Here is a 15,434-nt window from a genome sequence, read left to right as displayed (position 1 = left end):
TGTTACAGATGGAAGGGAAGAACTTAGAATACTATTATAAGGTACCTTATGAAGTGATATAGTTATTTGAAAATCGACTTAGATTAGTTGTAAAAGTATAGTGCAATTCTAGGGCAAACACTATTTATACTTTTTTAATTTTTAAATAAACGTTTTAGAAGAATATAGTTTTAATATTAAAAATTTTTAAAGACATAATTGATATGACAGAAGAGAAAATTGAATAATAGGAAACATTTAATTCTTTAAAAAAAATTCTCTTCTTCCTGTTATTGGTAGTTTTGAACATTAGATATTTTTTTACCAAGTGATCAAATGGTAGCTAAGTATATGATTGCAAGTGAAAAAATAAGAGACAACAATCAGGTATCGTCAGGTTTTCCATTTTCATTTGTGTGTGAATGTTTAATATAAATGCAAGAACATAAACCATTAATACAAGTCAAAATGTTTCAGTGAACAAGTTTCAGCAGTTCAACTTCATAAGTTATAAATAAACCTGATAATTTTTCTGGACAAAACCAGTATTTGTATTTTTTAAAAAACTAGTATATTTCTTATTCATGGCAACAAAATAGTGTTTGTAGCATTTTTATCATACAGTAGATTCCATCCATTCACTATACTTTTTTAACTGAGTTGTCCTACATGCAAGTATATGTTTTTAATGTTGTCTGTCTTTTGTGCTGTTCCTGTAAATTTGCTGTTAATATACATTAAACTATAAAAAATTTTTAAAAGTGTTGTTCACACACTGAGGAATATTATTCAGCCATTAAAATAGGGGGGGTGGGGAATCCAGTCACTTGTGACAACATGGATGAACCTTAATGGCATTGTGCTAAGCCAAATAAGACACAAAAAGACAAATACTGTATGATCTCATTTTATATGTGGAATCTAAAGCTGAACTTCTAGAAGCAGATTAAATTGATGGTTGGCAGGGGCTGAGGAGTAGGGGGAGTGGAGAGATGTTGGTCAAAGGGTACAAATTTTCAATTATAAGATGAGTAAGTTCTGGGGATCCAGTATACAACATGGTGACTATGGTTAACAACACTGTATTGTATACTTGAAATTTCCTAAAAAGTAAATCTTAAACGTTCTTACCACACACCAAAATAAAAGTAACTGTGTGAGGAGATAGATGTTAAGTAACCTTATTGTGGTAATCATTTGCAATACATATATCAGATCACATTGTACGCCTTAAACTTTCATAATATTAAGTCAATTATATCTCAGTAAAGCTGGGGGAATATAAAATAAATAATCTAAGCTTCCACCTTGGAAAACTAGGAAAAGAAGGACAATATAAACCTAAAGCTAGCAGGAAAAAATAAAAATTAGAGCAGAAATCAGTGAAATTTAAATTGGAAAAAAAAATAGAGAAAATCAATGGAAGCAAAAGCTGCTTCTTTGACAGGATTATTAAATTTTATAAACCTCTACCCAAACTAACCAAGAAAAAGAAGAAATAAATTACTAATATCATAAATGAAAGAGGGGCCACCATTACTGATCCCATGGGCATTAAAAGGATAAAAAAAAAAAGAAAATTATGAACAACTGTGTGCCCACAAATTTGATACCTCAGATGGTGAAATGCACCAATTCCTCAAAAAATACAATCTAAAACTCATACAGAGAAATAAATAATCTGAATAGGACTATATATATTAAATTAATTCAGTCTACAGCCATGCCACCCTGAACAAGCCCGATCCTGTCTGATCTTGGGAGCTAAGCAGGGTCAGGCCTGGTTAGTACTTGGATGGGAGACCACCTAGGAAGACCAGGTGCTGTAGGAATAAAAAATAAAAAATAAATAGGGGATTGTAAACTGACAAGGTCCTTGCATTCTATGAAGTCAACCAAGTGTTGTCCCACCTAAAAAAAAAAAAAAAATCACTTATCTTTCAAACAGAAAGCAATTGGCCCAGATGAGTTCATGGTGAGTTTTATCAAATATTTAAGGAAAAAATGATACCCGTTCTTTACAATCTCTTCTAGAAAATAGAAGCAAAGAAAACACCTCCTAACTCACTGTGAGGCCAGCATTACTGTAATACCAAAACCAGATAAAGACAATGCAAGAAAGGAAAACTGCAGACCAATATCACTCATGAAGGTAAATATAAAAATCTTCAACAAAATATTAACAAATTGGATCCAATAACGTATAAAAAGAATTATACACCATGACTAAGTGGGATTTATTTTAAGTATGCAAGGCTGGTTTGAGCACTTGAAAATTAATGTAATCCATCATATCCACAGGCTAAAGAAGAAAGATCATATGATTATATTGGTAGACACAAGAAAATCATTTGACCAAAGCCAGCACCTATTTTTGATTTAAAAAAAACTCTCAGCAAACTAGATGTAGAAGAGAACTAACTTTATAAAGAACATCAAAGAACCTATAGGTAATGGAGAGAAACTAGATGGTTTCCCCTGAAAATTATGTATGAGACAAGAATATCTTCTCTTAACCACTACCATTCAGCATCTTACTGGAAGTCCTGACTAGTGCAATAAGGAAGGAAATAAAATGTATACAGATTAAGAAAGAAGAAATAAAATTTTGTTTACAAATGACATGATTGTTTATGTGGAAATTTCTAAAGAATCAACAGCAGAAAACAAACTAAGAAGTGATTATACCAAAGATACAAGGTTAAGGTACAAAAGTTCATTGCTTTATTATGTACCAGCAGTGAACAATTAAAATTTGAAATTAAAAACATAATAGCATTTACATCAGCACCCCCAAAGAAAGGACTTAGGAATAAATCTAACAAGATATGTATAAGATCTATATGAGGAAAACTATAAAACATTGATGAAAGAAATCAAAGATCTAAATAAATAGATATTCCATTTCCATAGATAAGAAGACAATATTATTTTTATTTTGGTTCTTCCTAACTTGAGCTATAGATTCAATACAATCTTAACCAAAATCCCAGCAAGTTACTTTATAGATAATGACAAAGTCTATGTGGAAAAGCAAAAGACCTAGAATAGGCAACACAATATTAAAGAGGAACAAAGTTGGAAAACTAACACTACCCAACTTTAAGACTTATTGTAAAGCAGCAATAATCAAGGGAGTGTGACACTGGCAAAAGAATAGACAAATAAATCAATGTAACAGAATAAAGAGCTCAGAAATAGACCCATACAAATATACTCAAGTGATCTTTCACAACAGAGAAAAGAATAGTCTTTCTGACAAATGGTACTAGAAAAACTGGACATCCACATGCAAAAAAACAAAATGAATATAGGCACTGACCTTATACCTTTCATAAAAAATAACTCAGAATGAACCATATACATAAATTTAAATGCAAAACTATTAAACTTATGGAAGATAACAGGAGAAAATCTAGGTGACCTTGGGGTTGACAGTGACATTTTAGGTACAATGAAAACACAATCCATAAAAGAAAAAAAATTGATAAGTAGGACTTCATTAAAATGAAAAACTTCTCTTCAGTAATAAACACTGTTAAGAAACTGAAACAATAAACCACAGAGTGGGAGAATATATTTGTAAAACATTCAACTGAAAAAGGACTTGTATCTGAAATATACAAATGACACTTAACAATAAGAAAACAAACAACTGAATTTTACAATGGGCAAAAGACCCCAATAGATGCCTCACCAAAGAAGATATACATATGGTAAACAAGCATATGAAAACATGCTCAGCATCATGTCATTAGAGAAAAACAAATTAAAAGCAGGATGCCACTATATACCTATTAGAATGGGTAAAATTCAAAACACTGACACCACCAAATATTGGTAAGGATGCAGAGCAACAAGAATTCTCATTGTTGGAAATGCAAAAGGTGCAGCCAGTATGGAAGACAGTTTGGCAGTTTTTTACGAAGCTAAACGTAGTTTTACCATATGATCCAGCAATCATGCTCCAAGGTATTTACTACCCAAACGAGTTGAAAACCTATGTCCACACAAAAACTTGCACACAAATGTTTATAGCAGCTTTATTTGTAATTGCCCAAAACTGGAAGCAACCAAGATGTCCTTCAAAAGGTGAACGGATAAACAAACTGTATTTCCTTACAATGGAATATTTATCAATAAAAAGAATTGAGCTAGCAAACCACAGAAAGACATGGAGGAAACTTAAATGTATATTGCTTAGTAAAAGCAGCCAGTATGAAAAGGTTACATACTACAATTCTAAGTACCTGACACTGTGGAAAAGACAAAACTTAAAGATAGTCACAGAAAGAATGAGGAAAGGGATGAATAGGTGAAGCACAGGAGATTTTTACAGCAATGAATCTATTCTGTATGATGCAGTAATGGTGGATCCATGATATTATGCATTTGTCAAAAACCATAGACTCGTTAACCACAATAGACCCTAATGTAAACTACAGACTTTAGTTAATAACATGTGGATGTTGGTTTATCAAATGTACTACACTAATGTAAGACAATAATAGGAGAAACTGGAAGTGGGAAGAGGAGATATATGGAAACTCTGTACAATCTGCTCAATTTCCTATAAACCTGAAACTGCTTTAAAAACAAAGTCTGTTCATTCAAACAATTGTTTTTAAAGGTAACAGAAGAAAAAGGGTAATCTCTCCCATAATCCTGACACCCAAAGATAACTACTACTAAGACACTGGTATAAATATTCCTGGAGATTTTCTATGGATATGTATGCATATACATATACTATACACACACTGCTACTTATCTTTTTTTTTTTTGTAAAAGTAGAATAATAGAGTATTAACTATATATAAATTGTTTACAATTCCCACAACAACCCTAAAAGGTTATTGTTTCCATTTTATAGATGAAGTAACTGAGCTGGTAAATGTCTGAAATAGGTTCAATTTCCAATATATTTTACTCCAAAGCCTATGTATTCTTACCACTATACCTCTTTGTAAAACATAAGACCTACTTTTTGTTCTATCTTTATTTCACATTTGACTCCTTCATAAGATACATCAATCTTTCATATACCATTACTGCCTTCATACACCTTCATTCCTAATGCGATGTATGCCGTTCACATGGTGTAATCCTTAATGCTGTACACCAGTTCTTTGTTTAGAATCCTTGCCTACAGAATAGGAACTGGTGGCCCAGCTCCTTTTTGCTCCAAAGAGGCAAACAATGGGACTGGCAGACTTTTTTTTTTTTTTTTTTAAGCAATAATGTGGCTTCCTGCCTCCTGTATAATTAGCTATCAAAATGGGGGTGTTCTTGAAAATTATTTCTGGGACCTGAACAGCCTGAGGGAATGGAGTGTGAGAGGTAGATGGAAAGGTGAAGAGAAATAAAATTCATGTGGGTGCCTAGGGAAGGAAGCAGCCTCCAGTGGGTTCAGTGCTGACAGATTGATAATTCAGATAAGATGGTAACATTCAGAAGCATTCAGTGAATTGATAGCAGCCAATTCAACCAGTACCTGTAATGGGACCGTTCAGGGAAGCTTTCAAGAAAACCCTGTGACCCTCTCTTGGCACCTATAGGGGACACTCTGAGGCTCCGAACAATCCTAGAAGCAATACAGAAGCACATCCATTCTTCTTCCCTCATCTTCAAGCTGGCCCAAGACGCATTCAAGATTGCTACTCCCACAGACAGTAGTACTGACAGCACCCTGCTCAACGTGGCCCTGGAGCTGGGGTTACAGGTATGGAGGAGTGGGCCATCTCAGCTTTAGGTTTCTGGCCTACTGACAATTGGTAGAAGATAAGATCTCAGGGGGACTGGGCATAGGCCAAGTCTGATTCTTTCTGTGTCCCCATAATACAGCCAGACTAGGCACAAAGTAAGAACTCTATAAATTGGACTCCATTTTGAAATTAAGGCCAGAAGCAGTGTAGCTTTGGGCTCTATCAGATCTATATCTTCTCCCCACACTACCCCCATTCCTCCAACTCAATCAAAGTTTGGTAATAAGGACTTTATTCATTACATGTCATCAGTAAAGCCTATCTGAATTGGGGGAGGGGTGCAGCAAACATGGATATTTGCAGTGATAAGTACAAATCTGTCTGTACTTATCAGGGGAGAAGTGGCTGTTTAAAGCACCAATAAATACTTGTTGCATAAATGAATGCCCAGGGGACTTCAGGAGAAGAGAGTTCATAACAGTTATGCTTAACCCACTGGGAATGCCACTTTTTTGCCCAGGTGATGAGAATGACCTTATCAACCCTTAACTGGAGGCGCCGGGAGATGGTGCGGTGGTTGGTGACATGTGCTACAGAAGTGGGTGAGTCTCCCACCTCCCTCTACCCCTGGGGTGAAGGAGTTCCTAGGTCCCCCTCTTGGGACAGGACAACAAATCATTAGAGCTCCCATATTCTTATTACTGATAGCCTAAGAAAGGATGGGGCTACTGGTAGAAGATGGCTTCTGTTCAGCCAGCCTGGGCTCTGCCCTCTCTGCTTGGACTATACCCAGATGTCAACAGCACTTTGACCCTCTGATCAGAGACATGTCTGAGAGAGAATTTTCAACCACCAATACTCGAGTACACCCTTGGGAGGTAGTTTGCCCAGTGGTTTTGTCCCAGTCCCTATCCATACTTTTGAGAAACCCCAAACAACTTGTAGGCTCAGGACCCCCATCTACAGCCCAAAGCCCCAACACAAGACTCTACTCTAAGAGGCCCCACTTCAGCTAGGACCCCCAGACAGATCTGTAACCCCTCCCTCGGGGCAAGCAAACCACAGGCTCTACTGTTCCATCTTTGAGGGGCTAAGAGCACCTGCCAAGACCCTCAATCCTGACCTGGGGAAGGAAGGAATGGGAAGAGGGTCTAGCTATCAGGGATGCTCCCTTTGTCCTGGTTTGCCTCAGATCATCTCAAGGCTGCTGAGGAGGAAGGAGAACTTGTCTCTGCAGGTCAAGTTCTGACCCAAAATGGTAATCCGGGCAGACCTGAATCAGGACCCGGATGGCCACTGCTGAGCTCAGGCTCTCCCCTGACAGGTGTGCGGGCCCTGGTGAGCATCTTGCAGAGCTGGTACACACTCTTCACCCCTACCGAAGCTACTAGCATTGTGGCTGCCACAGCCGTATCCCACACCACTATTCTGCGCCTCAGTCTTGACTATCCACAGCGAGAGGAGCTAGCTAGCTGTGCTCGCACATTGGCCCTACAGTGTGCTATGAAGGATCCACAGAGCTGTGCCCTGTCAGCCCTTACACTCTGTGAGAAAGACCACATCGCCTTTGAGGCAGCCTACCAGATTGCCATTGATGCTGCCACTGGTGGCATGACCCATTCACAGCTGTTCACCATCGCCCGCTACATGGAGCTCCGTGGCTACCCGCTTCGTGCCTTCAAGCTGGCCTCACTGGCCATGAGCCATCTCAACCTGGCCTACAACCAGGACACCCACCCAGCCATCAATGATGTTCTCTGGGCGTGCGCTCTCAGCCACTCTCTGGGCAAGAATGAGCTGGCAGCCCTCATTCCCTTGGTGGTGAAAAGTGTGCACTGTGCTACAGTGCTTTCAGACATCCTGAGGCGCTGCACAGTGACTGCACCTGGCCTTGCTGGCATCCCAGGCCGCCGCAGCTCCGGAAAGCTCATGTCCACGGACAAAGCTCCACTGCGCCAGCTGCTGGATGCCACCATCAATGCCTATATCAACACTACACACTCACGCCTGACACACATCAGCCCTCGGCACTATGGAGAGTTCATTGAGTTTCTGAGCAAGGCTCGGGAGACCTTCCTGCTGCCCCAGGATGGCCACCTGCAGTTTGCCCAGTTCATCGACAACCTCAAACAAATCTACAAAGGCAAGAAGAAGCTGATGCTGCTGGTACGAGAGCGCTTTGGCTGAGAAATTGGACAGCTCACTGCTGGGGCAGCCTGGGCTCCCAGGTACCATCAGGTCAGGCCAAGGACACTGAAACATTTGTCTACCCTGAGAGGACTCTGAGCACCTGTGTCTGAAGCCAAAGGACCACAGGGCTAAGCATGGAAGAGTCCAACTCTAGCCAGTATGCCTGCCTTGGCAAGGTTCTCAATATAGCCCACCGTTCCTGGAGGAGCTGGGCCCTGCAGATCGATCAGAAACTCTACAACATGCCACCTCACGCCCCTATATCCTGCGTGTCCTGGGCATTGGCCCTCTCCCTTGGCAAACACAGAACACTGTTCCATCTCAGGGATTGCTTAACCAGAGAAACAGAAGCATTTATGGTACTGTAAATATTATAGTATATGTGTTGCCAATTACATTGTAAAGTTCCAACTATTTATAATTCTGGTTCTAATTTTATGGGTACTTAAAATAGCTGTCGGTGGGAAGATCGGCTTGTTTTCTGAGGAGACTCACAACCATTTCTCAGGTTTCCCTTACAGAGTATAAACTTGGCAGTGGAAGAGTGGGGGGGTGACAGGGAGAAAAATGGCCAGTTAGAATAAATCCCAAGCCTAGTTGATGCAGAAACCCCAGCCTACTGACAGGGCATCTGTAGCCCAGTGGTGGGTGAGGGGCAGGGCCAGGACTAGACTTTGACTTTTGCCACACGAAGCCATGAGGACACTGAGGCTTTCACTCCTGCCTCACACAGCCTCTCTAGGAGCCCGCTGAGCTCCTGAGAAACAAACGCAGGGAGAAGGCGAAGGTCTGGGAGGCCACTGAGCTCATAATATTCATCTTCTCTGGTCACCTGTGTGTTAGAGTGCGTGGTTTCATCTCTAATTATATATGTGTGTACATTTGTTTGGCTAAGTACATATATCTGTGTGCATAGATATATCTGTACATGCCTCTATGTGCACATATATTTGTGTGTATATGTCTGTGAATACATGTCTGTATGCTGGACTGTGGCTTTCTATGAGGATATTTACATTTGTGAACATTTAAGAATACATATCTGTGTTCCTGTTTCTTGATGCATGTTTAGTGTGTAGGTATCTAGGCACACAAGTGCATGTGTATAAACATGTTTGTGTGTATGCCTGCTCTCCATTGATCTGTCTTTATATGTGTAACTATATTTTGACATGTAGGTATGTCTGTGATTTCATGTTTGACGATCTGCACAAATGGGTCCCTTCTTTTTGCCACACCTCTCTTCCCCATTCCTCTTAGTCTCTCACCAGCTAAATGTGTTCCCCATCTCTGTGCCTCTCTTATTCACCATTCTCTCTCACCAGACAGGCTGTAAGCACTAGTCTCCCTCTACCTTGCGTGGCTCCTTCAGCTCCACAGTTGTCTTCTCACCCTGTACTTGCTTTCTTCCCCTGCCTCTCTACCTCAAGCTTCCTCTGCCTGCTTTTGTCACAGCCTCATTGGTTGCTGATTTGGAGGCTGGGGCTGGGATGCGTTTGGCCTTTCCCTTCCTGACTAGTTTCTAGCCCTAGTGGGCAACCTGTCTTAGTCTTGGCTGTCCACGGTATATGATGTTCCTGCTACCCTCTTGACACTCTGCTCAGCCTGGAATTATTGTAGGAGGGCGCAAGGGCATTCAGAATAGTCATTTGGATGCCAGTGTCTTGGTGTTTACTGTTCCATGTTTTAGTTCCCAAGTAGGGAGTGGAGTGTGATAGGGAAAGGGTGGTATAGCTAGAGTTGGAACTAAGGACCTCTCTGCTTTATTTTCCTTTCTTTGACAAACTGTATCACCTTTTTTTCCCCTCCACACTAACCAGTAAGTTGTATTTGCTGTTCGTGGCTACTGAAGTCTTACTGTTCAGCCATGGGGCCCCTGCAACCTCTTGGCCTGGTTGGTTAAAAAAAAAAAAAAAAAAAGCCACTCCCATTTCTGTATCATGATAGCCATTTTTTAGCAAGTGTGTGAACTCACAGTGCTTTTCTATAAATAAATCATGGATCACAGAAAAGATCATTTTTCTAAAATCAAAATTGTGTTCTCTCTCTTCTATTATTGCCCTGGCTGGTACAGGGAGCTGGCTGGTACAGGGGCCCTTCTCTCTCTTCTATTATTGCCCTGGCTGGTACAGGGAGCTGGCTAGGCCTATAGTGCAGTGGGTTTCTAGTGGTCTAAGGAAATGTGAAATGACAGATGAATTTTCTGCCACACCAGACCCATCTCCAGAGCTCACAGGCAGCTCAGTGCCTTATCTCTGAGGAAGTAGCTACCATCATGATGGGCAGAAACACAAAGATCCTGAGAAAATTAGGGGGCATGCTCAGAAAATACAGAGCAACCCTGAGCAGCACAGGGCCTTTTGGCTTTAGAGGACTTCTTGCCTCAGCCATGCAAATCTAAGGTTCTACTCCTAAGCAACCCAGCTCTGAGTCTTTATGTCTGCCCATCTTTTATCAAAGCTGAAGGCCTCTCAGCTTCTCCCTGCTTACCTAGATGCCACCTTCCTTGACAGACGTCTCTTAAGTATTCTAGCCATTCTGTGCCCCTCTTTCATCTATTCTTCCCTTCCTTCCCAGACACAAATCCCTGTCAAATAGGCTTCATAAGCTGTGGGAACCCTATTTCTCCACAAACGTCATAGCTCCAGCTGTTAAGCAGCTCTGGGGCCTGGCAATCTAAGGGCAAGATGGCCCTGACATTAAGTCCTATGTACATAGTCCCATATCTGAGTTCTCATGACTTGTAGGAGAGGATGCAGAAAGACACCCCAACTAAGGAAGAACTGAGGGTAAGGGAAAAGATCTTTAACAAACAAAACCACATGCTAGACTCTAACTCTGGAACTTTTATTCTCCTAGAAACAAACAATCATCTGTGTTAGTGGTACTTGAAAGAAAAGGTATATGCTCAGTTCTGTCGAAGCACACGTGAGTATTTGTGCACAGCATCCACGAAGGCCCCTACATGTTCTGGGTCCATGTCAGGGTAAAGTCCATGGCCCAGGTTGGCAATGTAGCGCTGTGGCCCAAAGTCATCCAGCATCTGCCTCACCAGCCGTCTGATCTCCTCCTGGGGGACCAATAGGACACTGGCTACAGGGGAGGACAGAAAGCCTCTGTTCTCCCTATACATAATAGTGACACACATACATGTAGGCATGTTTCTACTCAATGTTATTCATTCAGTCATTATTCAAAAAAATTTATTGAATGAGTAGGAAGGGCCAGGCACTAAGAAAATACAAATGAACAACAATAAAAAGAAATTCCTGCCTTCCTAGAGTTCACATGGTGTGTGGGGGATAGATGGGAGAGACAAAGAGACATCATAAAAACACAATACAACCATACCCACAGCCATGGGAGTGTACAGAGACAAACTCACAAGACACACACAGGAACCCTAGTTGTTACCTCAGGTGCATACAGGGCACAGGGGTCCAGGTTGCCCTGCAATGTCACTGTCTTCCCCACACGCTCCCTGGAAGCAGAGTTGGTGCCACGTTGGTGGAGCTGGTGCAGCTGCACATATAGCAGCGGCACCAGCTCCACCTCACCCTCCAATACTTACCGGGCTTTCTCTGGGGCCACTGTCCAGTCAAGCCCAACCACCTCATAGCCAGCCTGGGCCAGCTCCTCCAGGGCAAAATGTCCATCCTTAGCAAAGATGATCTGGGAGAAAGGGCAGGTCTCAGCCTACAGAGAGACTTGCTATGCCCACTATCATACCTCTGCTGCCCTCGAGTGGTCACTTCAGTCCATGCAGGACTTATCCTGAAAGCTCCACAGTCATACCTTCACTCACCCCAACCCCATTCTTACCATGGGCACTGGTGCTAGGCCTGCCTCCTGCAGGCTGGACTTCACTCGCTTGGCCACATCACGGATATAGGGCAGTGCAAATTTACTGAAGAGCTGTGGGCCAAGATGCCCTGCGTGGGATTCAAAGAGCTGCAACGCCTAGAGTTAGGGAATGTAAAGGGAAAGAACACACAAAAAGGAAGTATATCAAGTCCCACACACAGAATGTACCTCAATTTTCCCCATGACTTCAACCTCTCATACTGCCTAAATCTATAAACTCAGTTCCAGTCAAAAAGTTTTGCCTTTTCCTCCAGATCCCAGTGCTAGCTTTGGTCTTTGAACACACAGATCATTAAACTCCTAACAGTGTCAGGGCAGACTCGGTGCTCCAGCCAGATAACTGCAGGCCAAGCTTCTTTCATGCTTGCCATTAAGACACCCACCCTCTCAGGTGTAGGTAACTCTGCAGCTCTAGTCCTTATAGACTAAACCCCGGCCCATTTGTCTCTCCCTCAGGACTCACCTGGGCACCAGCAGCCACTTGTCCCACCAGATATGGTACCAGAGCATCAGTGAGGATGCGAAGCAGCTGGTGACTGGCTTTCGGTCTCTGGTAAAGCCAGCGCTTGGCCTGAGCCATGGTGCTTGAGCCGCCACCCTCAACCATGTATGTCATCAGAGTCCACTACAAAAGGATACAAAGAGAATGTCACAGGTGTAGAAGCCAGATTGATACTTTCTTCCCTTGTCTACACCAGACCTGCCAGAGTAATTTCTCCCATGCCTGAGTTCCTGCCCTGTTTCACAGTACCGGGGCACCAGCAAAGCCAATCAGTGGCACACGCCCAGCCAGCCGTTGTCGAGTGAGGGTGATGGCCTGGAACACATAGGCCAGCTCAGAGGCCACTGCTGCTGGATCCCGGAGGCGCTCTAAATCTCGCTCTTCTCTTAATGGCTCTGGAAAGCTGGGCCCTTTGCCTGGTACCATGGTCACCTCCATGCCCAGTGCCTGGAGGGGGAGAAAACATCTGTATTCCCAACCTTTAACTCCAGGAGGAAAGGCTCTGTTCAGCCCATTGCCAGGAAAGAGGAAAAAAAGAATTAAGCTCAGCCAAACTCCTGCAGCCCGGTCTTCCCGTCCAGCCTTAGTTTTTCCCTCTGACCAATGAGGATAAGTGCTCATCTTGATCCTTGACTGTTTCATCTTTTCCCTTTTTCATCTGCTCCAGAAGCAGATTTGAGTAGCTACCTGGGGTACAACAAGGATGTCGGAAAAGATGATGGCAGCATCCAGAGGGAAGCGACGCAGTGGCTGTAGGAAATAGAAGACAGGTTGCTAGGTGGTGAGCTAAGGACATAAACCCCTCCCTCTTTCTGGACCCCTCACCTGCAGAGTCAGTTCACAGCAGGCCTCTGGGGAGCGGCAGGTGCTGAAAAAGTCCTGGGCAGCCCGAGTTTCCCTAAACTCTGTAGAGGAGAGGGAAGTCAAAACTCAGCCTTGAGGAACTTCTAAAGCCCTCCCTTGCCCCTCAAAAATTTTTCACCCTCCAGAGTTTTACTGAGACTTCCAGACCCTGACCCTGACCTGGTAAGTAGCGGCCTGCCTGCCGCATGCACCAAACGGGAGTGTAGTCTGTGTCTTCTCCCCAGGCTGCCCGCAGGAATGTATCATTCTTCAGCTCCGGAAAACTACAGGGACTGGAGATGGGGGATTGGGGCGGAGGGGTGGATAAGTGTCAGTAAGCTAGGCTGACACTTACTGGGGGAAGGCTCGGGTTCCTAAGATGGATTCATTCCAACACTGTTATCTGTCTTCTCCAGACCAGCTCCCAAGCTGTGGCTCCCCACCCATTCTGCCTCCTCTCTACCTAATCAGGTGGTGCACAAGACCAGAGGAGCCTGTGCTGGATGGGGCCTTTATCCTACACACAGTCCTAGCTTCCCCAAGCTCAAAGCCACTGGAAGGACTGGGGAGGTGGGGGAAGGGGAGAGATAAATGCCTAGAAAGGATAGTTTGAGGGTCTCTGGACCAGATAATCACAGGGAACAGGGAAGAATAAGTAGGCTGGTTCCAGATCTGAGGGTTAAAGGAGGGATAAGAGTTGACGATCCCGAAATAGAAGTCCTAATTGAGGACTAATAATCCTGGCGACATCCCTAAATGAAGGTCTGGGAAATGCAGCCAGCTTAAAGGTCTGGGGAACGCAGCCAGCTCCGCGGATTCAGGGATGAAGGTCTCTGGAATCCACGGCTAAAGGATTTTAGGGATTCCAGCTTCTGGGGTTTGGGCTGGCGGCTCTCCAGGGGGAAAGCAGGTATAGGGACAGATCCATGAGCTGACTCAGGTCGGACGCCCCGCTGGCTACGCCGCCTGGTGCACAGAACTCACCCCAACCCGTTCGCCTCCATGATAAGACGTCTGTAACTGCGAGGCAGTCCCCACTTTAACCTGACTCTGAGACTAACCCTCTCCAGGCTCCGCCCCTTCCTGGACTGAGCCAAGGCGGTGGCCATATTGAAAGTCACATGATTGATCTCTAGCGACAAACTTCGAGGCTGTCCTGGCTGCTGCCGGTAGGACCCCCTACCTCACTTCGCCGTAAAGTCCCGCACCCCAAAAAAGAGCTTCGCTCTAACTGCACCTTACCGTGGCATGAGAAATTTGCTCTCCTTTAGTGGCCTAGAAATCCTGAAGGTTTGGCCTAAGTCTTACTTTCACTCCCACTGTCCATGATTCTAACAATCTTATGGATGACCCAGCCAGGCATACAGTGGATTATGGAACCGAGCTGTACAGGGAACCGAAATCATTAAATATTTATATTACCTACCAAAAGCCTATAATAGGTACAGAAGTTACAAGAGTGACCAAGACAGCGCCTTCCTATAAGGAGCTACAGACTGACGAAGAAACAGAGAAATCAGCAATTGCAGTAATAAATGTTTTAAGAGGCGAAAGCTAGAAGCACGTACCAACAGGCTCCCCTCTTATTTGGGGAAAGCGATGGGGGTGTTCCAAGCAGAGGGAACAGCATGTGCGAAGTGAAGAGGCAAAAAAGCAAATGTCTATTATGGAACTAGGAGATCAGTCCGGTGGAATTAAAGAGGCTGGAGACATCTGCAGAGTGCAAGTTATGCAGGCCCATGTGGATGAGGTACATTTGTTTACTTTAGCCTGTGTAGTGCAATATCATACAAATAATGTGAAGAGAAAAGAGCACTGTGTTCCCAATTTTCTAGGGGAAATAAAGAATGGAAAACTGTCAAAATTACATGGGATCATTTATTCTTTCTTGATAATGTCAATTATTTGAAAACTATCAAAACAAAGTTTCCACCAGTGTCCATTATTAGATGACTAAGTAAACAAAATGTTGTATGTCCATACAATGGAATATTATTCCGCCATAAAAAGAAGTTCTGATACATGTTACAACATTGTTGTAACATTAAACTTAGTGAAATAGGACAGACACAAAAGGACAAATATTGTATGGTTCCACTTACATGAAATATCTAGAATAGGCAAATAAATTCATAGAGGCAGAAAATAAAGTTTACCTGGGGCTGGGGAAAGGAAGCAATGAGGAGTTATTGTTTAAATGGTACAGACTTTCTGTTTGGGGTGATAAAAAAAAAAAAAGTTTTGAAAATAGATAATTGTATACTTAAAATGGTTAAAATGCCAAATTTCATTATATGCATTTTACCACAATTTTTAAAAATGTGATATCAAAAACCATTCAATTGCACATT

The 15,434-nt window shown here is 42.8% G+C and overlaps 2 protein-coding genes and 1 pseudogene across 3 annotated transcripts in view; 2 read left to right on the top strand and 1 right to left on the bottom strand.

The window, feature by feature from the left end:
- The window catches only part of ZSWIM5 (zinc finger SWIM-type containing 5), a 138,669-nt gene extending 128,894 nt beyond the window's left edge, over positions 1-9,775 (top strand). Inside the window, exons 12-14 of the mRNA XM_016123497.2 lie at positions 5,538-5,701; positions 6,205-6,286; positions 7,009-9,775. Coding sequence (XP_015978983.1) covers positions 5,538-5,701; positions 6,205-6,286; positions 7,009-7,871 — 1,109 coding nt within the window. The 3' untranslated portion in view covers positions 7,872-9,775. The remainder of the gene's footprint in view (positions 1-5,537; positions 5,702-6,204; positions 6,287-7,008) is intronic.
- Positions 1,693-1,811, top strand: LOC118606601 (annotated as a pseudogene).
- Positions 9,776-10,700: 925 nt separating the features above from the next.
- Positions 10,701-14,198, bottom strand: UROD (uroporphyrinogen decarboxylase). 2 transcript variants are annotated; one of them, XM_016123499.2, is made up of 10 exons: positions 14,068-14,198; positions 13,264-13,376; positions 13,066-13,145; positions 12,928-12,990; positions 12,490-12,687; positions 12,202-12,363; positions 11,697-11,834; positions 11,446-11,546; positions 11,289-11,355; positions 10,701-10,944 (listed from the first exon to the last, which is right to left on the bottom strand). In XM_016123499.2, the coding sequence occupies exons 1-10, from the start codon at positions 14,190-14,192 to the stop codon at positions 10,783-10,785; spliced, it is 1,209 nt and encodes a 402-aa protein (XP_015978985.2). In that variant the 5' UTR covers positions 14,193-14,198; the 3' UTR covers positions 10,701-10,782. The 2 variants fall into 2 exon arrangements, with proteins under 2 accessions (XP_015978985.2, XP_015978986.2); XM_016123500.2 differs by lacking the exon at positions 12,928-12,990.
- Between the last annotated feature and the right edge of the window lie 1,236 nt (positions 14,199-15,434).

This window comes from Rousettus aegyptiacus, unplaced genomic scaffold (assembly GCF_014176215.1).
Source record: "Rousettus aegyptiacus isolate mRouAeg1 unplaced genomic scaffold, mRouAeg1.p scaffold_m13_p_1, whole genome shotgun sequence".
In the NCBI taxonomy this organism is placed as follows: domain Eukaryota; kingdom Metazoa; phylum Chordata; class Mammalia; order Chiroptera; family Pteropodidae; genus Rousettus; species Rousettus aegyptiacus.
Note: the sequence above shows the minus strand (reverse complement) of the source record. Positions and strands in the feature narration are given on the sequence as shown.